Source organism: Crotalus tigris, unplaced genomic scaffold (genome assembly GCF_016545835.1).
Source record: "Crotalus tigris isolate CLP2741 ecotype Arizona unplaced genomic scaffold, ASM1654583v1 scf7180000023720.1715460, whole genome shotgun sequence".
Lineage (NCBI taxonomy): Eukaryota > Metazoa > Chordata > Lepidosauria > Squamata > Viperidae > Crotalus > Crotalus tigris.
This window is the reverse complement of record NW_024100139.1, coordinates 785329-811489: the sequence shown is the minus strand read 5'-3', so window position 1 is coordinate 811489 and position 26161 is coordinate 785329. Positions and strand designations below refer to the sequence as shown.

Sequence of the window (26161 nt, the reverse complement as noted above, 5' to 3'; positions counted from 1 at the left end):
AGGGGGTTTAATTTAACTGGAACAGGTTTCTGGGGCAGAATCGTCCTCAGATAGGACATATGCCCAACCACCCTCCTGATGCCCTCAAAACTATGTTTTGTTTTGTTTTCTGGCTACATTGCCACCTGGTTCTGGGCACCTGGGATTTCTGTGTGCTCCTCAGTACTATGTATTTCAAAAATCTTCTCCCAGGAGGCTGGCTCTGGGGATGCTCAGGAACGATGGAATGGTGATCTGTGTGTGGCCACGCAGACTTGAAAACATCCCCACAGCAACTGGAGCCTGCCACTGCCAGGCTACCAGTCACCAACATGTACACCTTCTCTTTTCCTGCCAGTAGGAGAGTACACAACAAATTTTGTGTGACATTCTTGGGGAACTGCCTCACAGCACCATCACAACACATCACTTGCATAAGAAGCTCCAGTGATGACATCGTTTCCAGTTATAATAACAGGCTAGCTAAATTAGGCCCAGGCAAACAAGTGTCTACAGTTATGTCCAGTTTGCTAAAAATGGAAGGACACCTGCCTTGTTTGGCTTAATTTATTTTAAGCCAACATTTCTGGCTAAGAATCTTCTAAAATAAAACTAAGTTGTAACATATTTCTCCTTCTACCCAGCTATGAGGTAACGAGGAAGAATCCTTGAGTCCACATGCTCTCTGCAGGCTCCTTTCTCCTCAGTTATTTATTATTTGTTAAATTTATTTCCTGTCTCTCTTTTGTCTGTCTACTTTTGGCGACTTACAACAGTAAAAATAAAGAAATGACAAGAAGTGTAAACTAAACAGTAGCAAAATATTGAAACAGCAAAATAAACAATGAAAATGCAGTAATGAGATTAAAAGATGACTGGGGGGGGGAGCAGGGAATGTGGGGGGCAGTGGAGTTTGCTATCGATCTAGTAGCCACCCCCCCCTTCTTAATTCTGAATCATGGCTTAACGCAGTGTTTCTTAACCTTGACAATTTTAAGGCATGTGGACTTCAACTCCCAGAATTCCACAGCCAGCATTGCTTATATCAATCAGAGCACGTTTTGCCTTCCTTGGAGCCTTATTTTTCCCTCCCTAACAGTCACATCCTCCCAAATGCCTTTCGGCTGACGTGCTCCTCCAGAAGGAAGCGGCCTGTCCCAGGGGGCAGTGAGGCAGCTCTGAGACATCTGAGATTGCAAGAGGAGAAGCAACTACAAAGTTTGCCAGTGGGTGTGAGTGAGGAAGAAGGACTCAGCTACCCTGAGATTTCCTGTAACATCTCGCAATGGGGAAAATGATTATTTTGGGAGCCAGGGCAATCAGTGTCAAAGAGTCACTTCCATCAGCTAAACAACAACAGGAAATAAATTTGCATCCAACGTTTGGAGGGGGGAATGGTGTAAACCAGTTTGTCAACTTCAGCAACTTGAAGATACCTGGACTTCAATGTCCAGAATTCCCAGCTGGTGTGTGAATGGACTTCAGGAACCAGCCCCAAATCAGCTCCCTACTTGAGAATCAGAATCTGCACCTATTTGCCAGGAAATACCTGAATGACCTTGAGAAATTTCTTAACTATCTTCTGCAAGTTGTGGCGCGTGACAATAGCGCGGCCTGGTCCGTTGCCCAGGTTGCAGGTAGAGTAGGCCGTCAAAGGCGCAGCGGATCCATCAGGACACAGCAGCTCGTACTCTTCCCGTTCCAACTCTTTGGAAGAGGAAAAAGAGAGCCTCACAAGCTGAAAGCAGAGCCCACAGAGCAGAAGACCCCCCCTCCCCATCTCCGCCTCGCCACGCCACGGGATAGAAGGGCCATTAAGAGGGCAAAACAACTGGCCTGGTCCTGGGTGCAGGGAGGAGAAAGACAATGAGGTCTGGGGTCCTTGGCATGGTTTCCTGACCAGTCTTCTTATCAAGAGTGATAAGAAGGGAGATTTAGGTTGAAGATGAAAGATCAACATATTACCATGAAGAGCACAGCTCTTGGGAGGAAGGATTAGCAAATGACTCACAAGGAGTAGAGAGGCAGTTGATCAAGGCATATCTTTCTTTCTTTCTCAATGGATTACGCTCAGACTATACATAAACCAAACTGCGCTATATCTTGCAAAGAAAATCAAATCAGGACAGGTTGCCACAACCTCTTGTCACTATGCTGCGGGTCCTGTCAGCCTGATTAGTCCGGCCAGCAGGGTCCAGGAGGAGGGTCTTCTCTGCTGTGGCTCCTGTCCTCAGGAACAGGTGAGGTTGGCCCCAACCCTCCTCTCATGTCATAAGGACCTAAAGACGTGGCTCTGCCAGTCGGCTTGGGGCCCCAGTGGGGGATCAGCACAATGGAGGTGGTTGACTGAGTAACAACAGATCCCACCTCCCTCCCCCCATACCCTCCCCAGGTGTCCTGGGTTTTAACATCTTTTTATGTTTTAACTGCATATGTAACTGTAAGCCACCCAGAGTTACCCTTTGGTAAGATGGGTGGGCAATACATTTTATAAATAAATTTTATAAATAAATAAACAACGCAACAGAAGAGGATAAAGTTTGATCTCAACCGTGGAGGGTCCCTTTTAATCCACTGCAAAAGTCAGACAATGTCCTGGGCCAAATGTTTACCTGTAGAACTCATGACTGTGAGGTGATCCACAAACGCCACATCTGCCAGCCCCAACGTCAGGCACCTGCACAGGTGAGAGGGAGGTCAGCTGATGAGCTCCTCTGCCTCGCTTCTAATTCCATTAGGATGAAGCCCCAGGAGGAACACGAGACCACCTGAAGGCACCCTCCGAGCCATAGAAGGGTTCGCGACGGCTAGCCTCACAGAAGTGGTTCTTGTCCCAGATGTAAGACTTCGGCCCTTGGCAGAGAGCGCAGAGCTTAGGATAGGTAGCTCCGATGCCAGGGATGCAGCTGGCATTGAAATAATCACTGATTGCTGGCAACAGAAGAAGAACGGAATGAAAAGCAGATACGCATGACGGGCATGTCTAGTACAGGGAGTGTATGTTTTCACGGAGGGCAGCCCGAACTACCGGGATTTGTGGACTTATTTCAACAAAAGTGTACCTGAGGCTGCGTCTTAAGGACCAGCCTACATAAACAATTTATCCAAAGTTGTCTGGCTTACTCATGAGGCACACAACACACTGTGGTGCAATCCATCTTCTCTAAATAGCCCATCTGTCAGGCTTCAGAACCCATTCTGAGTTACTTCAAAGCCGTTTCCTTTATTGTTCTTCACCTACAGACAGAAATTTTGCTAAATTAAAGCAAACTACTTGTATCATTAAAAATATACACAAGAATGGCCATTTTATTTGTTTTAATTGTTGCATAGTCTCTCATCTTCATTAGCCATCCAGAATTATGTATGACTCTGCTGTAGAAACTGAAATTATGAATAAATGAAAAAATTATCTGAGCCCTAAGATGGAGCGTTCACTTTGTAAGGGCCTTCCGGTCCAAACAGGCCAATATCTAATGCAGAGGCCCCCAACCTGTCGGGCACCAGGGACCGGTTCTGTGGAGAGAGGTTTTTTCCGCGGACCAGAGGGGGCGTGGTTTTGTGTGCTGCCTGCATCCTGCGAATGGGGCTTTGCTTGTTTGTGCAGACCGGTTGATTGCATGCTACGGCCCGGTACCGGTCCACGGACCAGGGGTTGGGAACCCCTGGCCTAGCCTAGTCCCTACAGCAGAGGCCCCCAACCTTTCGGGCACCAGGGACCGGTTCTGTGGAGAGAGTTTTTTTCCGCGGACCAGAGGGGGTGTGGTTTTGTGTGCTGCCTGCATCTCGCGGATGGGGCTTTGCTTGCTTGTACAGACCAATTGCTGGCCTGCCACGGCCCGGTACTGGTTCACGGACCGGGGGTTGGGGACCCCTGATCTAATGTACCAGCCAAAGAAAGGTAAAGGCAGGAGTCCCAGAGAACCCTCAAATCACAGACTTGCTGCTTTGGGGAGTGCAATCTTATCTAGACCTGAAGTCAGCACTGAAGTTGAACCAGATTAATTATCTAGAACAGCATCTCCATTTTGCTGGGATTCAGTGTGAGGCTGTTTTATCCAATCTCAGCCTTCCAGATACCTAAAAAGGATCCCCACAGCCTCTCTGCCTGGGACAGCAGCACACATCATATATGGCTTCCTCACCTCAGATTGACAAGTGTTTCCTGTAAATGTAGAGCTAAGTCAATACAGGGAATCCCTGACTTACAAGAGTTCACTTAGTGACCTTTTGAAGTTACAAAAAAAGGCCTGAAAAAAGTGACCTATGAGTGTTTTTCACACTTACAACCGTTGAAGCATCTCCGTGGTCATGTGATCAAAATTCGGACACTTGGCAACCGGTTCATACTTATGATGGTGGCCGTGTCACGTGATCCTCCTTTTGTGACCTTCAGACAAGCAAAGTCTATGGGGAAGCCAGATTCACTTAACAACCCTGTTACTAACTTAACAACTACAGTGATTCACTTAACAACTGTGGCAAGAAAGGTCATAAAATGGGGCAAAAATACTTAACTGTTTTGCTTAGCAACATAAATTTGGGACTCAATTGTAGTCGTAATTTGAGGACCACCTATAGCACCCCACACTGGAGAAGACATGTACTCCAACGTTCCTCCCTCATGAATATCAACTAGAACTACCCACCTAGGAGAAAGTAGAGCCACTCTATATTTCCCTTCCTTCTCACCCTCGCAGGTGTCTAGCAAGAGAACAGAGTCAAACATCACCAAGAGGTCTCGCAGGGCCAGGAGGGGGGCCATCCCTCCAGGTTCTGAGGTAAGCCCCAGAATGGCCCAGGGGGGTCTCAGCCCTAAGCTAAGGCCGGAAATCTTACTAGAAGGGATCTAAATAATTCACTTTGGCAACTGAGGCAACGTGATTTGTTTCTGAAATGTGAACCCAATCACTGCGGTTGCAAACTATCATTTCTGGCAGTGGCACACAATGTTCTTTACGCAGACTATCGTGTCATCACTGAAACCTTCCAAGAAGCGCATCAGCCAAGAGCTGGTGACACAGCACCCAACTGTTTATAAAATATTACAGCTGAACAATATAGCTCAAGTCCCTCCAGTTACTTATTCTAAAAAATGTTAATATTTTTGTCCAAAATCTCACCAACTGTGAGGTTTTGAGTATTTTATTTCTTTATTTTATTTTGGCATCACCACCAAATACTTTCATGCTGTTAGGGAATGACTGGTTTAAAGTATAGTGTATTGTGTGAACCTAGTCATAGTGTGAGTGTTATGAACTGTGAGGCCTTCTTATGGCATTATGGAATGACCCAATATGTTCAGGCAATGGTGATTCACAATGGTCAGACACAATTACAATATGGTATATGATATAAATGATATTTGTTCCCATCTTATAGCTCACCATTCATCTATTAGAATCAAGTACCTATGGAGATATAATCCTTGATTCAGACAGAGTGGCAACTCTTGTCCACTCACCTTGGCTGAGGGGCTGGCCTGAGACCCACATCAGATCACTCCTAGCTAAGAGGAAGCCCATGGGAATGCTCCAGCCTGAAGTCCACCTAGCTCCATTATGGCAACTTCGGACTCCTTTGAGCCTTTGGAGATCCAGCATCCCACGCTTGGCCACAGCCACTGCAAATACACAACTTCCTAAGACAGAGAAAGTTAGAGTGGAAAAAACATTCACCTCTGGAGAACAAAACTGAATCTTTTGCATCAAACATGGTACTCCTGATTGACAAGGAGCCTAACCCAAAAGCATTTTGAAACATTGTGTTCTGCAGTATTTTATTTTCTTAGTTTAAATTCAATCCGAAATAAGTTATTTCAAGTCATGTGATACCGGAGATGTATGTCCAGCAGAATGACTAATGCCATGGTTTTGTCCAGTTATTTTTTTGGGTGAAAGTGTAAATAAAACAATCAATCTTGGCCTTACTGAAATAGTTCTTTACCTACAATGGATGGAAGGATCTAAATGTACTGCTCCTCCTGTTAGCTTCAGAGGCCAAATGCTTTTAACACTCTTTCCTTATACAAGAGTCTCTCTTTCCCAATTCTTGAAAATGAAGCACTCTGCTCAATTGCTTTTCTTTGCATTTACAGAGACTCAAAGTCGACCTTCAAGAAGGCCAGTCCAACGGAACCTCTCTGGACAAGAAGAGGACAAGTGATTGCCCACTTATGCTCCAGATGGCTGCTCCTCATGAGGAGACCACGTGACAGTAGTCAGCTCATGGATTTGAGTGGCAGATGAGGGAAGCCATTATGCTCTCAACTGCAGCAGAGCATATGTGGGTAAGAGGTTCATCAAGCCTCATTTTCTAAGCACTTTTGGAATATAACTATTTTAAAGTTAAAAGAGGTCTTCCAAGCCACGAGTCTGAAAAACTATGTGGTGAGTGATCCTTTGTTTCAGAAAGCAGGGAAAAAATAATTAATAATTTAAGTAAATGGCAAAAAATTAAATAAGAATTTAATCCAAGAAAGTTTGAAGCAAACTAAGGGACCAAATAAACTTTAAATATTTGATTTAATATTTGAAATATAGAATAGAATAGAATAGAATAGAATAGAATAGAATAGAATAATAACTTTAATAGTCACTTTGAATATACACTAATCGGCATACATTAAAATGAAATTTCGCTGCATACAGCTCTCAAAGGGTCACCACCTCCAATATACACCACATTGATTATCTTTTCTAGGATCTTCCCAGGTATTGATGTTAGACTGATTGGTCTGTAGTTTCCTGGGTCTGTCCCCCCCCCCCTTTCTTGAAGATGGGAACCACATCAGCCCTTTTCCAATCCTCTGGTATTTCCCCCCCCCCCCCCTCCCCCCCCCCCGTGCTCCAGGATTTATGAAAGATGTGGTGCAATAGTTCTGAGATAACAACTGCCAGCTCTTTCAGAATTCTGGGATGTAATCTGTTGGGTCCCGGTGATTTATATTCGTCAAGGTCAGATAGGTGTTCTCTTACGATTTTCTTGCTTATTTTAATTTTTGTTTCTAGTATGTCTTTTGTAGTGGTTTTTTTTTTTTGTATGTTTCTTTTTGTGTGAAGGTTGATGCAAAGTATGAGTTAAGCAGTTCTGATTTCTCTCTTGTTGCCATGAATTCTTGAACTTACGATCACGCAACAGAATGCAATCAATGTTGCACGTTTCTGGGCAAGCCCTGCCTAAATTAGTCCTTTGTACATTTTAAATGTTATGTTCTTATGTGTGTACATGCCCACACATAAAATCTTAGTAATGATGCTTCTGACACGAATAAAGGAGATTGGCTCTGGGAACAAGGTAACTGACCTTCCAAATAGATCTCCTTGGCCACCACAGTCAAGCCATAAAGCTTTACAGCAGAATATACATCTCCAGCATCCAAGGAAACTGCATCAGCTTTATTCTCCTGGGAGAGATTTAAAACATTTTTAGTTTCTTCTCTACCACCCTTCTGGTCCATCTGATACCTTGCATCTAATTACAGAAGAACGTCATTTGCAGGATGTAATAGTTCAGTGTTTTTCAGCCTTGGCAGTGTGGACTTCAACTCCCAGAATTCCCCAACCTTCCAGAGTGGATGTCTTGTGCCTTGTTACCAGAGGATGCAGTGAGTGTTGGCTGTCTTTTCCTCAGAACTGTTAGCAACAGGAATCCAGAAAAAAACACAAGCATTTCAGTTTTTTAAGGTGCTCGATGCCGATTTGTTTGTTATCTGAGCATAACAGTTCAGGTAACAATGTTTTGCAATGGTTAATCAGCACCCAACAATATACGGACATTAATCCTTTGCAAATGAAGCACGGACACTTATATAATAACAGGTTACATGTTTTCCTAGTGATCAGGCCACTTCCCCGTTATGGAGTGCTGAGTTTATTCAGCTGCTCAGGGAAGGCCTATTTCTTCCACTTCTGACTACCTTGAGCTCCTGGGTTATGTAAACAAAGACTCAATCATCCAGGCCAAAAGCATCTAAAATGGTTAAATCATGGCAACTGGACCAAAGTTTATTAAACTGAGAGATTCATTACTCATCCAAGTAACTTCTTCAGTCATGATGAATAATTTAAATTAGGCAAAGAGTCAGAGTTGTTGGAATGCACCAACCCTTGCCATAACAACTGCAGGGGATTCTCCTCAAAAATGTATTACAAATGTTTTTACATTTTTACATTTGCAATACATTTTTGGGGAGAAACCCCTGCAATTGTTATGGTAAGAGTTGGTACATTCCAATAACTCTCTGACTCTTTGCCTAACTTAAATTGTTGTGACTGAAGAAGTTACTTGGGTGAGTAATAAAACATCTCAGTTTAATAAACTTTGGTCCAGTTGCCACAATTTAACCTTTTTAGAAACATCCCTTAGGTTATTTGGCTGAGGGTCTTGTTATGTTATGCTCAGATAACAAAAAATCAATATTGAGCACCTTAAAAAAATGAAGTGCTTGTGCTTCTTTCCTGGATTCCTGACACTAAGAGCCAGAGGAAACGCAGGGGGGGGGAGGAGAGCGACATCATTTACTGCCTCCTGAGGTCACAAATCACAAGACATCCACTTTGCTATCCCAGTGTAATGACAGATGCCAAGTCACTGATTAGTACCATGTTCAAAAGGGTGGTGTCCCCAATTAAATGAGTCATTTCTCAGAGTATCTGTGTCATCTGTTCAGCAATGATCTGATAAAGTTGTTTATTTCTCCAAAGAAGTAAATACTAATTTGTGCTGCTCTTCTCCTGGCTGCTCTTGGGAGCTCTTCTGTTTCTCAAAAGTTTGATTTTGAAATTATTCTGCCTGTAACCCACCCCACCCCAAAGCAACCTGTGTGATCAACACATCGATAGAGCACTCCCTCTGCCTCTTCATCCAAGTGTTCAATGAAAATTGTGAAGAGTAAAGGACCTGGTCTCATCGTTGTAGGAATAGTCTTTCTAATGTGATGAGAAACTCTCCTAGAATGATTTTCACACCAATTTTGTATCTCCTTTAATTGAGGATTAAATATTTAACCATTTTAAGCTAACTTGAGCACATACAAATAGAAAGGTGAGGTATAAATGTAATATAAGTTTCAAAATTAAAAACTAATCATAATGTCTTGTCTATGAGATTCTCAATCATTCAGGTCACAGTCATCCCAAAGGTGCTTTTTTCACGAGGCAACTGGACTTCCTTGTTTTTCTTTGAAGATGTTTCACTTCTCATGCAAGAAGAGCTGAAAAAGCTTCTTGGACGAGAAGCGAAACGTCTTCAAAGAAAAACAAGGAAGTCCAGTGGCCTTGTGAAAAAAGCACCTTTGGGATAATCAGAATGTCTTGAGATGTACAGATAGTCTCAGTGCCCAAGAAGTCCTATACCAAGTTTGGCTTCCATGCCTGAACAGAGGCATCCCAGGTTCACGAGTCCAGGTTCCCCAGGGGGTTTAGTCCAGGAATATGGGCTTCTCAGTGAGAATGCCCCAATTACAGTAGGGAACTCTGCCCTGTCCACTGGGCACGAAAAGCTGAATCGGTGACGTGGGTGTCTCCTGGAATTTTGAGAGACTCACCCGAATCTTATTGATACAGTCGTAAGTGTTGTGGGCCAGGATGCAAGAAACCCTCTTCAAAGTACTGCTGGAGACAGGCGGCAAAGTAGATAGAAGGGCTTTGGACAGCTCAGCACATTTCTTCTGCTCCAGGGGGGAAAGCGTACACCAGCGGAGCTTCTTCCCTGCAAGCACATAGGAGGTTAAACAGCACAGTCCTTTCAAGCTAAATAGCTGTTAGCAACAGAGACACCCACCCACCCCGGTCACCTCCAAATGGCCACAAATGAAAGCCCCAGGGTCACGTCCACTTAGTGTGCTACACTTGCTTAGCTCTGTCCACTTTGAGCTGGGGAACCTCTAACCTCTAGGCGGGAGAGCAGAAGCAAAACAGATGTTTGAACTGGATACCCTCCCTTTCTGTCACCCTTACCTGAGGCCAGATGAGCAACAACAGGCAAGACAAGGAAAACAGCCACAGGAAACAACTTCATGACGGCAGTGGCCCAAATCATAGTCTTCCCCTTCCCTCATTCCAAAGATTCCAAAGCAGTGACAGGAATTGTGCGGGGGAGAGACCGAAAATGCATGATGCAGCAGCTGTGTGGGCTGGAAGTGAAAGTGATGGGATGGGCAGAAAAGAAGGCCAATCCTGCGTGCTGATGGGAAATTTTACAAAGCAAAACCTCAGCCGGGCAAAATAAAGGATTGCAAGCCTTTTGCTTTTCTCTTCCAATTCCTCTGGGGTGGTTAAAAAACACGTACTACATTGAAAAGACGACACTGGCCAGGGTTAGATTTAGACTAGCCTAGTGAGGCATCCCACACATCAGCATTTTGACAAATGAAGACACTGTAGAAGACATTTATCGTAGTGAAAAACCAGGAGCCCAGTAGCATCTTTTTCGACTAACTGATTTTATTGTAAAGACATAAAACCACTCTTTTCTGATTTTAAAAAAATGCAGGTGAAACTAGTCTGCACCCTCTCCATTTCTGTTGTCCTCTGTTCACATTTTGCATCTAATCATAACAAGGCTGGCTTAGTAGGATGTGTAGATCTGTATCTTATACAAGGGCAATTCGGAAATAACCCTTATGACAGACACTCGCAGATACAGAACTTTTATTATACACATTAGAAAACTACAACATTACGTTACTTTTTGAATAATCGCCATTCAAATTGAGGCACTTGTCATAAGGTCTTACAAAGTTTGAAATGTCTTAGTACTAATCGCTTGGCGTCAAATCTGGGCTATGGAGTGTGTGTGATTAAAAACATCCCAGCGGAACTGCTTCAAAAGTTCTTGGGTGCCTCTAGCCGTGTGCGGGTGAGCATTATCGTGAACCAACACAACAGAAGTCAGCAGGCCCCGACGGTTGTTATGGATGGCTCGTCTGAGTTTTCCTAACATTTCACAGTAGACTTCTGAACTGATGATCGAACCACGCTCCATGAACTTCACTGGCAGTACTCCTTTGGCATCTTCACATTTGGCGGGATTTTCTATGGCCTCACTTCCAGTGTGGTGTTGGTACAGCACAATGCTTGTCCGCACACCTCTAGACGCACCCAAGAACTTTTGAAGCAGTTCCGCTGGGATGTTTTTGATCGTACCTCCCCCCCCATAGCCCAGATTTGGTGCCGAGCGACTACGACTAAGGAATTTCAAACCTTGTAAGACCTTATGACAAGTGCCTCAATTTGAATGGCGATTATGTCAAAAAGTAAGGTAATGTTGTAGTTTTCTAATGTGTATAATGAATGTTCTATATCTGAGAGTGTCTGTCATTGATAACCCAAGGGGGGTTTGTTTCCGAATTGCCTTCGTATTTATTAACATATTAACATTGATTATGTATCATCAAATTGTTATCAACTCTTTAGCAACCACAGAGTTAGATTTTCACCAGGAGGACCTAATGCTTTTTCTCTTCCAAGGTGACCTCATGGCCACTGGAACCAAGCCCATCCTCCTTGCCCTCTTCTTTTCTTTCTTTTCACCTTTCCCAGCATCAGACCTTTTCCAGAGAGATGGGTCCTTGCATGAGATGTCTGGTCAAGTGTGGTTTGAGGGAAAACGCAAGGTCCATTTGTTTGATGATCCATCCATTTGTTTTCTTATCTGTCCACAGTATTCTCAGGAGTCTTCTCCAACATGAAAAACTTCAATATTCTTTTCTTCCCGCTTAGTCAAAATCCAACTGTCACTTTTACACAGAGTCACCGGGAATACCACAGCATCTGCGATTCTGTAAGTAGAGGCATCCCAACATTTTAATATCTTTTCAAAGGCCTTCATGGCTGTTTTATGGTATTTTTTGACTGGTGGTTCATTGTCTACTGAGGGTGGGCCCTAAAAGGCAGAGGTTCTCCATTACCATCCCACCACAGACATGGGTGTTTTGCCCAACTGGCTGCCACCCAGATTTTGGCCACCCAGGAACCGCAGAGGCACTCAATGAGGGCATCTTCTCCAGTGGTTGTCACGGCTTCTCCGGCCAACAGATAGACCTTCCTCTTTTTTCCAACAGCAGCATGTCCTGAAGGCTTGAGTTATTTATAAAAATAATAAAGATAGGATATACATGAATAAAATAATAAGTAATAAATACATAAATAAATAAATAGGGTCCCACCAGCATCCCATTTGCAGGTGGATCGGTGTGAAAAAGCACTAAAACTGTATTTTAATTTTTTTAAACCTATTTGATTGAACCTATCACCAGAGGCCTTCATTTACTTCAAAGAGGCCCTCACATATGTTATTTATGACATAAATAACTGTATCTCATATATATATATTTGTTTTCTGAGGTTTTCGCAGGTGTTTGTATGTAGGTCTTTGGTTATTCAGGTTTTCTCCTCCATAAAATTGGAAGTGTCTTGGCAACGTTTCGACAAAGTCCCATTCGTCATCTTCAGGCTGGTGTTTTCAGCTTCGTGCTTCAAGGAGCACGAAGCTGAAAACACCAGCCTGAAGATGACGAATGGGACTTCGTCAAAACGTTGCCAAGACACTTCCAATTTTACGTGGGAGAAAACCCGAATAACCAAAGACCTATATATACATATACATATATATATACATATACATATACATATATATATATATATATATATATATCTCCAAATTTCTTTTTCTGACAAAGAATTAAAGAATTAAATTGGGAGACTAATTTAATTGGGAGACATCTTAGTCTCCCAATTTAATTCTTTATCAGAAAAAGAAATTTGGATTTGTAATGTTTCGCAGTTGTGACTTGAGCCTGCTTAACACCCCTAGTTGGGGGCTGCAAGGCAAAAGAGATTGTAAAAAGTAAAACTGCAGTATAGCAGTTAAAAAAATGTCAAGGTGTAATCAATTAGACATCTGTCTGAAAAACTTCCTAAATATATATATATATATTTATACACATATATACACACTTACTTACTTCAAAAAGGCCCTCACAGATATGTTATTTATGACATAAATAACTGTATCTCATATATATATGAGATGTATGTATGTATGTGTGTGTGTGTGTGTGTATATATCATAACCATATAACTCTCTCGCTCTCTGGGTTTATAGCGACGGGCAGAAAGGAGGGCCTTCCACACCGTAGTCCCTCAGGCTGAGGAAGATGGGCGTTGTGATCCGGCGGGGAGGGGCGTGGCTCCAGCCGCGGCGGCCCTCTTCGGCGTGGCCTACCTCACGGGGCGGGCGTGAGGAGTCGGCGGCGGACGGAGCGCGGCCGCTCTCAGGCTCGCACTGTCGGCGGCGGCGGCGCGGGAGGTCGCAGGCTCCTCAGCGGTGGCAAGATGGCGGCGGCGGCGGCGGCGGCGCGGGCAGCCGGCAGCAGGTACCGAGGGCTGCTCGAGGCGGAGGGCTCGGCGGCGTCCCGGGCTCAATTCGTGGGAGGCCGGCCTCGGGGTGGGGGAAACAGCACCGGGGTCTCGGGCTCCTCCGAGGACGCGTCGGGTCGCCAGAGGGGCTGACTTCGCCCGTCTAGCCCCGGGAAGACCCGGGCTTGACCCTCGGAGACCCAGCGCGACGGCGGGGCCTCGTCCGGTAGGGGATCCCTAGAGGCGACCCTCCGACTCCGGGCGGGCCCTGCAGGCACGCTTCCTTCCCAGCTCGGGGGACGCTTCCATTCGAGTGGACTTCAACTTCCAGAATTCTCTTGCCACTGTGGCCTGATGAGGAATTCTGGGAGTTGAAGTCCACCAACCTGAAAGTAGCCAGAGGTTTTCAAGAAATCCGCCCAGTTAGCTCTCGCCTTAAAACAGTGTTTCCCAAACTTGACAATTTTAAGGCATGTGGACTTCAACTCCCAGAATTCCACAGCCAGCGTTGCTGGCTGTGGAATTCTGGGAGTTGAAGTCCTCATGCCTTAAAATTGTCAAGTTTGGGAAACACTGCTTTAAAAGAATGAAAACTGAACACAGCTCGATTATTCTTTGTCACTTGTCTGAGATGGTATAGAGTCTCCTGCCTGAGTTAGGGGGCTGGACTAGAAGACCTCCAAGGTCCCTTCCAGCTCTATTCTATTCTTGTAGCGGGTGGCAGGCATGTCAAAGAAGCCAGGGCCAGGACTGTGTGGAGGGGCTGCCCCCTTTTCCGCGGATACCCCTGGCCAAGGTGCCACTTCATGCAAATGAAACTTATCAGCGGGTCTTGCCTGCTGGTGAGGTTACCTTGTGACTTGGCAAATGGCCTCTGATTTTATCTGTTTCTTTAGTGTTTACACCTGCTTTTCTGGCTTGTGGCAAGGACTGAAAACAAAGCTGGTATTTTGCTGTGCCAATGACGCACATCTTACAACCCCCCTTTTAATTAAAAGTCTGGCCTACTTGACCCCGTTCTACATATGTGATTCAGTTTCTCTGAATGAGGTCAAATTCTGCTTTGCTCGATTTTCCGTGCCTTCAGGTCAGTGTTGATTCCTGGCCACTGCCTGAGCTACTATAGTTCCTGTGGGTTTCTGGGCGAGTTTTCAGTAGTGGTTTGCCATTGCCTCCTTCCTAGGGCTGAGAGTGAGGGACTGCCCAAGGTCACCCAGTGCCTAAGGGAGGACTAGAACTGATGGTCTCCCTGTTACCAGATGGTGCCTTAAACTGACTATTAGACCAATTTCTGATTTTTTTTATTTTACTCTGTAGGTTTTCTTGTTTAAAAGATGGCAGCTGATATTCTAAAATGTAAAAAGACCCTTTAACATCAATACTAAAACCAAAAGACTTCAAAAGAGATAAGTTTTTGTAGTGTTCTAAACATCAAAGTTGAGATAGAGGCAAACAGAACTTGCCAGACAGCAAAGCAGCAGAAAAGATTTGCTCCCAGAAAGATCTGCTGGTAGAGAGGGATCTTCAAAGCAGCATCTCCTGCAGGTCTTCCTGGCTAGACAGATTTGTAACAGGAGAGGTGCCGGCTATGTCCTCAGATAATCAGGCTCCTCATCAGGGTGGGCTTTAAAAATCAATGCCAACACTTTAAGGCAGTGGTTCTCAACCTTTTTAATGCCGCGACCCCCCAACCGGTCGTAAGTCAAGGACTACTCAACTGGTGCAGCACCGTTTGCAGAATGGGACTTTTGGCGGGCTCAGCAGGGCAGAGACAGCCTGGACAATTCCTATTGGCTTTGGAAAGCCAATAGAATTAGACTCTATATTGGCTTTCAAAAGCCAATAGAATAAAAGGGAGTAGCACAGCTAAGGAAAAGGGGGGGGGGGAAATGGCGGACTGCGTTATTTGGCGACCCCTGTGAAATGGTCGTTAGACCTCAAATGGGGTCCTGACCCACAGGTTGAGAACCGCTGCTTTAAGGAGTACCTGGAAAGTAATTGGCAAATGGGGCAGATGTTTCTGGATGTGTCTCATACAAGCCCCATATCTAGCATATGTTACTAATCTATCTGCTTCATTGGCATCAACCATCATTTCTGGACTCTTTTTCAAGACGGTCCCATGTAGAACACACTGGATTGTGAACGTCTGTTGCCAAATCCAAGTAGTTCAGCCATGGTCACAGCTGACACAGGAGATGTAATTGTGCAAGTCAGGGAAAGCTGAAAGCCCAGGGGGCGTGTTCCCGGGGAAAGCTTCTATTGTTTGGGTAGAACACAGTCTCACCTTAAATAAAGTTAATGAACTACTACTTCGGAGGCCAGTTTTTGGCTCACCAGAAAAACCTCAGTCAAGTGATTCAATTTCGTTTAAATGCAATTAAACCTAATTGCAATTTGTCTTCCTTTATTCACCGATTTCCAAACGTAGATGTCTTTAAGGATATTGACTACTTGAGTAGTCAGATACTCAAGAATCTGACTGCAGTTTGGGTCCTGTTGGAATTTCATGGCATATCCACTACTAGTTTCACCTGGTTTGCTAAATAGCGGGGGGGGGGGGAGCCGTACAACATGCCAGATGGGTATACTAAGGTCCAGGAGAACTAAGTTGGACTTTTCATCCCTGATCCAGAGTCTGATACAGGCCAGACGTAAAGATGGTATTACGTATCATACCCCAGGCTACATCCAGTGACATAATAGTAATTCTGAAGATATTTTGAGAGAAATTTGGACTGGCAGGAAAAAAATACTGTGTACAAAGTGGGAATAGTCTGAACTAGAGGAGGATGTGTGAATCAGCTTTGAACTGCAATGCCCTGAGTTGTGATTGTACTGGTAGAACAATCTCTTTTACAGAGCTACGGTACCTGGAAACCTTGTGCCTCTTTAAATGCCTTCCTTTTGATGCATTCATGTGGCTAAGTCAAAATATCTGCCACAAATGAGCGAATGCAGGCTGAGAAAGCCCCTGGCACAATCACTCCTATATCTTCAGCCCAAATCTTAGGCTTCTGGAATATGAACAAGATGTATAGGCTTTTTGTAAGCTTTAGGTTTGGGACACATGGACAGCCCAAGACTGGTTGAAGGGACACCTGTGGCACATGAGAAGACCTGCCTTTGTTGTTTTGGGTATGAGAGAAAGGGCTGACGTACCAATAAAGGAGAATATTTGTAGCTCCTTTGTGCCTTTGTGCCTCCCCAGCTGGACTACTAAGGCCATTGAAGGCTATTTTATTCCAGCATGTTATACTGCTGTTTTAACATTACATTGCTTATTTTTTGGCGGGAGGCTACATATTTTCTTTTCTGTAGGAAGATGGGCATAATAAGATAGTATAGGTGCTTCGGAGTGTAAGCGGAACATTCAAATCGTCCTCCTTTAAAATGTACATACATTAAAATATATGTATTATCATATACTGTATATATTATCTGTGGACCTAATGTGGGTTTTTTATCTGGGTGCCCAAGCTGTCCTCTATTGCCTCATCTCCTCCCAGGTGAGCAGGGCTGCATGGAGGGGGGGGGCTTCACCAGGACAGGAGGACTGGCTCTCTTAACATTCCGAACGTCCAGTGCTGCCAGTTGGTGTGGGAGATACAAAAGAGAAAGGGACACACACCTGTGGCCATCCTTGCAAGGGAAATCATCTGTGTGAATACGTGACAGGTCAACCCAAACATTCCCATCTGTTGGGGGTCCACTGAGCGACTCAGTTGCTTCTCCTGGCATTAGGATTGGATCATATTATGGTTTAGGAAATTGTAGAGATCAAGTGTAAGAATGAGGGTGAGGAGGAAGCCCCTACAGCAGTGTTTCTTATCTTGGCTGGCTGGGGAATTCTGGGAGTTGAAGTCCACACAGTTTCAAGTTGCCAAGGCTGAGAAGTGCTGCTCTACAGTATATGCATTAGGGTTAGAATCAATTCTTCAACTATTGCCTGCCCTTCATCTAATTCAGTGGTTCTCAACCTTTTTAATGCCGCGACCCCCAACCGGTCGTAAGTCGAGGACTACTCAACCGGTCGTAAGTCGAGGATTACTCAACTGGTGCAGCACCGTTTGCAGAATGGGGCTTTTGGCGGGCTCAGCAGGGCAGAGACAGCCTGGACAATTCCTATTGGCTTTTGAAAGCCAATAGAATTAGACTCTATTCAAGAGATTCTATTCTATTGGCTTTCAAAAGCCAATAGAATAAAAGGGAGTAGCACAGCTAAGGAAAAGGGGGGAAAAAATGGTGGACTGCATTGTTTGGCGACCCCCGTGAAATGGTCGTTCGACCCCAAATGGGGTCCCGACCCACAGGTTGAGAACCACTGATCTAGTTCTTGGAACAATAAGTTGGACCTGCTTCATGAGAAACATTTTAATCTGATAAAATTTGGTTTCCTAGCTTTGTTTGCTGACTAAATATATAGTACCATACAGAGCAGCTGGAGGCTGTTGAAGTACAGATAATCCTTGAGTTACGACCACAATTGAGCTCAAAATTTATGTTGCTAAGTAAAACATTTGTTGTGAGTTTGCCCCATTGTACGGCTTTTCCTGCCACATCTGTTAAGAGAATCAGTGCATTTGTCAAATTAGTAGCCCGGTCGTTAAATGAATCTGGGTTTCCCCATTGACTTTGCTTGTCAGGTGGTCTCAAAAGGCGATCACATGATCCCAGGACACTGCAGCTGTCATAAATATGAACCACTTGCCAAGCATCTGAATTTTGATCATGTGACCCTGGGAATGCTGCAATGGTCGTAACTGTGAAAAATAGTCATAAGCCACTTTTTTCAGTGCCGTTGTAACTTTGAACGGTCACTAAATGAATTGTAAGTCGAGGACTATACATGATTAAATGGAGAAAAGATGGCAACTTGTTTATATAGACCAGAGTGACAGGTGAGCTGATGTTCTTAGATATAGAGCAGTGTTTCCCAAACTTGACAATTTTAAGGCATGTGGACTTCAACTCCCAGAATTCCACAGCCAGCATTGCTGGCTGTGGAATTCTGGGAGTTGAAGTCCACATGCCTTAAAATTGTCAAGTTTGGGAAACACTGATATAGAGCAATATTCTCCTGTGTTTGGGTTAGAAAGAAGATGATCTGCTGTTTGAAAAAAAAAACCTACAACTTTCTTGGAAACCAGGATGGGGTAGTGCAGTAATTGCCAGCCATTCCAGTTCGGAGGACCAGTGGAGATGGAGGTGGCGGTGGGAGGGGTGGGGTGGGGAGGGGATGGTTTTGTGCACCACTTTCACAAATACAGCTTCGTGCCCGTGTTTGCCCACCACTTCCACGGCTTGGTTCCGAATGGGCTGCGGTCCGACGTTGGGCCGCAGACCAGGGTTGGCTAAGTAAGTAGGTCAAGAACAAGGAGATCCCTGCTGTTGTTGCTGATTAAATGTATAGGCTGCCGGACTCCCAGTGACTGGGGGGTGGGTTACATGGTTCAAGGCCTCCCTCAGCCACAGAGGCTCACTGGGTGAGTTTGGGACAGTGTTTCAGCCCAGCCCGCCTTACAGGGTAGTTGTTATAGATATATAGGAGAAGGGAATACTATGGTTGCTGCCTTGAGTTCTTGAATGAAAATAGTGATATAATTCTAATAAATTAATATATATGATTCCATCATTCAGAAATATCTTTAAAACTTGAATCTAGTCCAAGTGTGCAAATGAAGTTCAATTTAATGCAATATATCTTTAAAATATGATTATAGCTGAGTGTTTCACCCCTAAAATAAATTGTAATGGTTTGTTTGAATTACCTTCCCACAAATTAGAGTTGTTAAGGAATGGAAACAATTTAGGGCAAAATTATATTGTGTAAATCAGGTTTCAGATGTAATTAGATTTAGGCCAAGGTTTTAAATTCACTTTGGTGTTTATATATCCTTGAAATATTTTACTTCCATGTGGCTCTTTTATCTTTTCACAAGCATCTCATTGCAGGCAACAATTTATCTAATATGATAGAATAAATCTTAATATAATCAACTGCTTTCAGTTACATTACATTGAAGGTGGAGTTACATGGATGAGTATAACTTTAGATAACTTAAACCTCAAACTTTTGAATTTTATATTATATATTTGGTTGATCTAGGGAACATCAGTACAGTCAATATTGTATCAATATTACATATAATTTGACGTGTATTTGATGTTTTTCTATTCCACAGAATTGTCTTGTGGCATGGGACCCTACCCGTGAAGAAGGCATTATTTTTGAAGCAGACAGTTTCCCCAATCTTCCTTGCAGGTAAGACTCCTTGAAGCTTTTGTTTGGATCTGTATTTGGAAGACATGGAGGATTCAGCAAACTCGTGCTAAAAAGCCGCCTTACGAAATGAAAAAGAAGCTGAAAGCAAACCTCAATGTGGCAGAGTCGACGGAATTCCTGCAGATAACCAATGGTGGCTGGAAGAACATGCCCATCGCAAAGTTCAGCCCTTTTCCCCATATACTGACTTGAGTGCTCGCATTATGCTAAGCTATAGTTTGTTTATCCAAGGTTTATCCAATAAACCAGAATAACTGGATTCACCCAGCACAGTAAACATAACCAGACAATTCACATTATGACTTGACTCATTTATCTCGTTATTTATACTTGCATGTGCACACACGTGCGTATGATGCATATAGCAGTCAGGCATGTTTAAGAAAAATAGAAACAAGAAAACATTTTCCTTGACTTTACATTCTTGTTCATTTATATTTGTAAACTTCCAATTTCTCTGAGAATACACATTTAAATTACTTCCTTTCCACACTTCTTGCTTTTATTATTAGTCATATCAGGCTTCTTTTGTATTAGATATTTAAACCATAACTAAATTTTAAACCTTTCTCTAGTATATCTGAAAAGAAGCAGTCCATCTTTCATATTCTTAATTTGAATTATTTCCCCAAAATTAGAATAGTTATGGAATAAATTGTTCCCTGTCAGCCTTGCACAATTGGAGATGAGGGGACTTGAACATAGTGGCTTCAGGGACAGTGCTGTTAACGTTGGAAAGCTCTGGACTCTAGGCTTTAAAACCACAGTTGGATTCATATTGCGTAATGCCATGCTTTGTTTAATTGTGGTTTGTTGAATAAGGAACAGTTCTAAATCACTTTCAAGTCACAGTGGTTAGGTTTATCCAACAGGCTAACCTAAAATCAAAAACATCACATGATGCCTTAACTTAGCACGATATGTCAGTATCATATAGCAGAAGAAGCGGTAGATCTAATTCCTAGTCCCTGTTTGGGGCTGGGGGGATGGTTGGGGAGGAGGAGTCTTTGCTACCCAGGCTGGGTTTGAAGAGGAGATGCCACAGACCATGTGAGAATGTCATGGCCAGACTTAGTTCATCAGTCAATAATTCCCCCCCCCCTTGCTTAAAACATCAGGTTTATGATAATTTGATCTTGGGCAAGAAGGCAGGTTCCTGTTTTGATTTTCAGCAGGAATACAGGACCTGTTTCCCAAGACTGAGCAGTCTGGAAAGCAGTATGAGGTGTGTGGCTGTAGGTGGAGAGCCAGTGGCCTGGAGCTGGGAGCCAGTCATGGAGGAAACAGGTGTCCCACGGACTCCCAGGTTCAGTGATGCTAGATTGTGCGCCCAAAAACACACAGCAACTAGTGCAGCCCCTGAAATAGGAATGAGAATCATCCAAGAAGGGATTAGAAGCGAAACGTCTTCAAAGAAAAACAAGAAAGCCCAGTTGCCTCGTGAAAAAAGCACCTTTGGGACATCCTGGTTGATTTGTCCTGCTGGTTCTTTCAACAGCGTTCAATACTGTTGACTGTGCATCTTGTTGGGCCACTTGGAAGGGGTGGAAGTCAAGAGAGAGTGCTCTGCAGTGACTCCACCCTGTCATCCCTCATTTGAATTCCTGTGATTCGTTACGTGTGGCAATTCTAATTGTGGTGTTGGAAGACTCTGGAGAGTCCCTTGGAGTACAAGAAGATCAACTCAGTCAATCCTAAAGAAAATCAACCCTGACTGTCCTTTAGAAGGGCAGATACTGAAGCTGAAGCTCAAATACTTTGGCCACCAAAGGAGAAAAGAGGATTCCCTGGAAAAGACCCCGATGTTGTTGGGGAAAATGGAAGGCCAAAGCAGAAGGGAACAGCAGTGGATGAGATAACGTCATCAGCACAGTGAACAGGGGTTTGGGCAAACAATGGGAGGCAGCGGAGGATGGGGGGGTGGCATGCTATAAAGAGTCAGACACAACTTAGCGACTGAACAACAAAACAACATTATATGAAGCTGCTCTTAGATACTACAGGGCAATTTTTAGCTGCTGCAAAATGTACTGCCATTCCTATTTCAGGGGATGCACTAGTTGCTGTGTGTTTTTGGGTGCACAGTCTAACGTCACTGAACCTGGGAGTACGCGGGTCACCTGTTTCCTTCACTGCTGGCTCCCAGTTCTGCAAGTCCATATTTATATGGAAACATCCCAGGCACTTCAGTCAGGGCTGTCTCATTGTCTCAAGCATTAGCACTATCACAACTGCAAAATCAAATTTCATGGACTTCTCAGACCTTATGCCAATGACATTCCCAGCTAAAGAAATCCTCAGACATATCTCCATAAGCAATCTTCCTAATTTTACCATTTTGGTCACCATGGATTTTGAGGCACTATATATATATATATATGAACATTTTCCGCAAACATGGACTTCAAGGCATCATCTACTGGAGGTGACAGGCCAATAAATTTAAAGAAATAAAAAAGCATAATCATTGTTGCCAAAACAGCACATCTTGCCATAAGACTGTACCATTTCACCTTCGGCATTTACAGGTACACAGAAATATGTGGCAGAGCCAATGGCAAAAATTGAGACAGGCTCCCCAGAGCTACTTATGACCTGGTTCTGCAGTTGGACGGCCACATTTCTTTCCCTCCAGTCATGTGATTGCATTTTGGGCATTTGGCAACTGGCTTTTATTTACTGCCATTTGCAGCATCCTGCATTCTGGTGACTGCAATTTTTGGCGTTTAATGTCAGTTTCTGGCATTTACTTCTGGGGTTCATCAAAAAATGTCTATTAAGGAAAACTGGTTTGCTTAATAACCACAGTATTCACTTTATAATCGTTACAAAAGAAGATATAAAATCAGGCATGGTCACGTGTTGACTCTCTTAATGACTGCCAGAATTTACGACCATAATTCCAGGCTCAATTAGTGGCTGTAATCTGAGGACTACCTGTTTGGCAACATATTCATGGCTGACGTAGAGTGGTTTTTCCCCTCTGAAGCTCTTCCTTTAATAGTAGTTTTAACCATTCACTTGGATCTGACTCTTTGGACTTGATAGGCAAATGTTCTCCATGCTACCCTGTCAAGCACAGCTTCTTTCAGTTGTTCATCTTTGTATCAGCTTTGATGGTGTCAAGCCAGCCAGCTCTTTGCTTGGCCCTACTTCTTGATCCACTAACCAATCCTAGCATCATTGACTTTTCCCATGAATTTGCATCATGATGTGGCCAAAGTAAATTGGATGTAGTCTTGTGATTTTGGCTTCTAGTGATGTTTTATATGATTCAGCAGCTCTCTGTTGGCTGGTCTGGCTGTCCATGGTATACATAATGATTTATCCCAGCACCACAGTTCAAAGGCCTCAATTCTTCCTTGATCAGCCATTCTTAATATCCAGCTCTCACACTTGTACCTCATTATAGGGAAGATGATTGCTCTAAGTTGCCTGCTTTTTGTATCTGTATCAATATCTCCGCTTTTCCAGATCTTGTTCGTGTTAACTATTGCAGTGCATCCTAAGGTTATCCTGCGTTTCCTTTCAGATGTAGAAATGCTATCGTGAACAATTTTTGATCCAAGGAAAATAAATTCTCAAAACTAATTCCATTTCCTCTTTGTTGATTTTAAACATCTCATGTCCATTTGCAGCTGCTGTCATTATCTTTGAATCCTACTTTTCTACTTTCATCCTTGATTTTCCAGGTCATTTTTTCCAGGTCTTGCTTATTTTCAGCCAATAGTGTTGTATCATCTGTGTACATCACATTATTTATGGTTCTTCCCCAATCTTCACTCCAACATCAGGCAGTTCCAGATCTAATTTCCACATGATCACTTCAGCATACAGGTTGAACAAAAATGGTGATAACTCCTGTCTAACTCCCTTACCCCCACTTGTTTGTTCTCTTTGGTTTCTGGCATGAACATACTTTCCAGCAATTTCCATGATGTTACCTTGGATCTCTCACCTCTGTTCATTTCTAGTTTCAGTGGTTCTTAACTTCTGTGGCATACATATGTGAGATGCGGTTCATATTGAAGCTCCTTTTTTACTTGAGATTAATTGGTGACATTTTCATCATCTGTATTAATAATCCAATTCCATAATTCAAAAACTTCCACCCCACCATCACCCATCATCATCTTCAGCCTAAACCGAAGTACAGAACATCCTTGATGCTCCTGTGCAATGACATTGTGACACACCAACTCCATCTTACGCAGAGAACTGCAGAATGCCCTGTGTACTGTATGCTCCCAGCTTTCACCCAGCAGGCACCACCAAGGCTCTCATCTGTAACACTAAAAGCACATTTGTTCTGGTCTGCTTGACAGAGATGGAAGCAGCTGTTCAGGAAACTAAATCACCCCTCCAGTGAAATCTATAAACAAATCCATGGAGCCCAATGAATTCTCAGGGAGGATCTGTTAAAAGCAGATCAAAAGGATTCAGGCAGTCTTAAAAGAGCTCAACAAACAAGGCAATTTTAACAAGTTACAGGTTTTAATTGTTCCGTTGCTTACAATCAGTCTCACACAAAAGCTGCTTCTGCATAACCAACCAATTTTCCCTGCCCTTTCTCCCACCTTCCCCCAATTTAAATCCTACACCAGTTTAGTCATTCCGCTCATCTGATAACTTAAGTTGCAGCTCAAGAAAACTGATGCCTTTTTAATAAAAATTGTTACTCAGAAAAGGGGCTGCTGGACTCCCAATTTTTTTGCCATCGTGGACTAACATGGCTCTCCTCCTACACCATCGGTGAAGAAGTGATGGAATATTTGTTAGATTTGTGTCTCACCTGCTCTGTGGGTCTAAGGCAGCTTAAGGGAATCACCCTGTGATGGAGCTGGACCGAGAGACAGCAAATGGCTCAGAATCATGCAGGGAGCTTCCATGGCCCAGGCCCAGCTCCATCGTGCTCTGTTGCCATTGGCCAATCAGTCAGACTGTCTTTCCCTTCGGCTCAGTCAGTGCATCTCAACTGCGGTCTTGATGCTGAAGGAAATTCACAACTGCATGTCCCAAGTTCTGAAATTCTATTAGTGAACAGTTCCATAGCAGGAGCTGTCCAGCAGGAGGCAGCAGAGCCAAAGAAGGTTTTTCTGGAGCCTTAATGAGAGAGGTGGCATGGCAATTCTCCCCCTTTGCAAAGAGCAGAAGGTAGGCTGTGCTCTGTTTTTGAGGAAGAGGCATTGAGACGAAGCACGGGTTCAAACAAGTCCTCCTTTATTCCAAACAGCAACAGAACTGGTTACAAAACGGTGCGGTTCCCTTTTATAGTCCCCTGCAAGGTACTTTGCTGGCCAATTGTTGCAAGGGCTTTTTCCCACCTTGTGCATGTGCGCAAGGCTGGAAACAGCCTTTCTGGTCCCGGGCATCCATGTGGCCTGCCTGGGCCAATCATTGCAGCCTGCGTCTGCAGGCCCAGGACATACCTGGCTGGGTGTTATGTTATGTATCTACACCGTTGGCAATTTCCATGGTAGCCAAACTGCACAAAAGATTTAAGGGGCTGAGATTTAAGGACACCTTAAAGAGAAACACATTCCTCTTTAAAGCGGACCAAAGCGCTTACACTACTGATTTATACTGGTGAATTGATTTTATGTTCAGTCTGCAATCCTTCATTTGTCGTTCATTACTGATAAAGGAGAATGCTTGTAACTCAGGGTTGACATGAGGGGTCCTTGGTGCTCCCTGAGTTTGGTGGTTTTCTTGCAGACGTTTCATGGTCCAACCTAGGTAACTTCATCATTCATTGTTTTTAAATAAAAAGCCACCAAATTCAGATTTTGGGGTTCCCACCTTAAATCTTGCTAGATCTGTCAACCTCTTGGCATTTGATAAACTTTAAATATATTTTGATGTCCCACACTCCACGGACTAAGTTCGGTAGACTATCATAGTTCTCAGATATGAAAAAAGGGTGTACTACTAAATCTGATTTCATTTGGAAGAGGTAAAGAAGATGCCTTATTATGGTTAACTCTTACTCAGTGTTCTGGTTTGCCAATAGTTTAGGGTTGTGATTTTTCTGAAGTGTCTCATGTTTGACAATTTTGAGTTGCTTGCCAATCTAGCTACAAGTCACAAACCTGCATGGCAGCAAGCTAGTCTTTTTATCCTTTTGAATACAAATTTTGCCTTTGTCATCTTAGGCCTTTGACTTGAACCACCCGCTGGGCTTCACCATCTTGCCTGCTTTGATTTCTAAAGAATGGATCCCTTTTGTTCCAGGGCAGAGACCCCTGCACACCGGACCGCTGAATGTGGTGCTGCGCATCCGTCCATTGCATCTTTTTGTGGCGACAGGCACAGGATATGTGGGATATAAGCAATATGAGAAGTACCAGGAGAAGAATCTTGAAAAGTCGGGTGTGGAGGTGGCCCCCCAAATTGCAAGTGAATGGGAAGTAAGTTATTAAGCATTCTGTAATTTGTTCTTAAAGCCAAATAAAAAAAAAATAATAAGCATTCTTTAACTTGTTCTTAAATTCCAAATCCTTCCAAAGAAACTTAAGACCAAACAACTATTGTAGTG

The 26161-nt window shown here is 43.6% G+C and overlaps 2 protein-coding genes across 6 annotated transcripts in view; one reads left to right on the top strand and one right to left on the bottom strand.

Annotated features, from left to right (window-relative positions):
• Nucleotides 1-13344, bottom strand: part of LOC120297927 (saxiphilin-like) — a 36130-nt gene extending 22786 nt beyond the window's left edge. For 2 of the 4 annotated variants that reach the window (XM_039321158.1, XM_039321162.1), the window contains exons 1-8: nt 13207-13344; nt 11531-12059; nt 9527-9690; nt 7285-7384; nt 5444-5620; nt 2748-2910; nt 2592-2656; nt 1529-1686 (exon numbers count right to left, since the gene is read on the bottom strand). In XM_039321158.1, coding sequence (XP_039177092.1) covers nt 1529-1686; nt 2592-2656; nt 2748-2910; nt 5444-5620; nt 7285-7384; nt 9527-9690; nt 11531-11618 — 915 coding nt within the window. In that variant the 5' untranslated portion in view covers nt 11619-12059; nt 13207-13344. Of the gene's footprint in view, nt 1-1528; nt 1687-2591; nt 2657-2747; nt 2911-5443; nt 5621-7284; nt 7385-9526; nt 9691-9938; nt 11128-11530; nt 12060-13206 lie in introns of those variants that run through there. The other 2 variants (XM_039321159.1, XM_039321160.1) reach the window with 2 other exon arrangements.
• Nucleotides 13238-26161, top strand: part of PISD (phosphatidylserine decarboxylase) — a 52046-nt gene continuing 39122 nt past the window's right edge. The window contains exons 1-3 of one of the 2 annotated variants that reach the window (XM_039321164.1): nt 13238-13357; nt 19526-19605; nt 25858-26033. In XM_039321164.1, coding sequence (XP_039177098.1) covers nt 13317-13357; nt 19526-19605; nt 25858-26033 — 297 coding nt within the window. In that variant the 5' untranslated portion in view covers nt 13238-13316. Of the gene's footprint in view, nt 13358-19525; nt 19606-25857; nt 26034-26161 lie in introns of those variants that run through there. The other variant, XM_039321165.1, reaches the window with a different exon arrangement.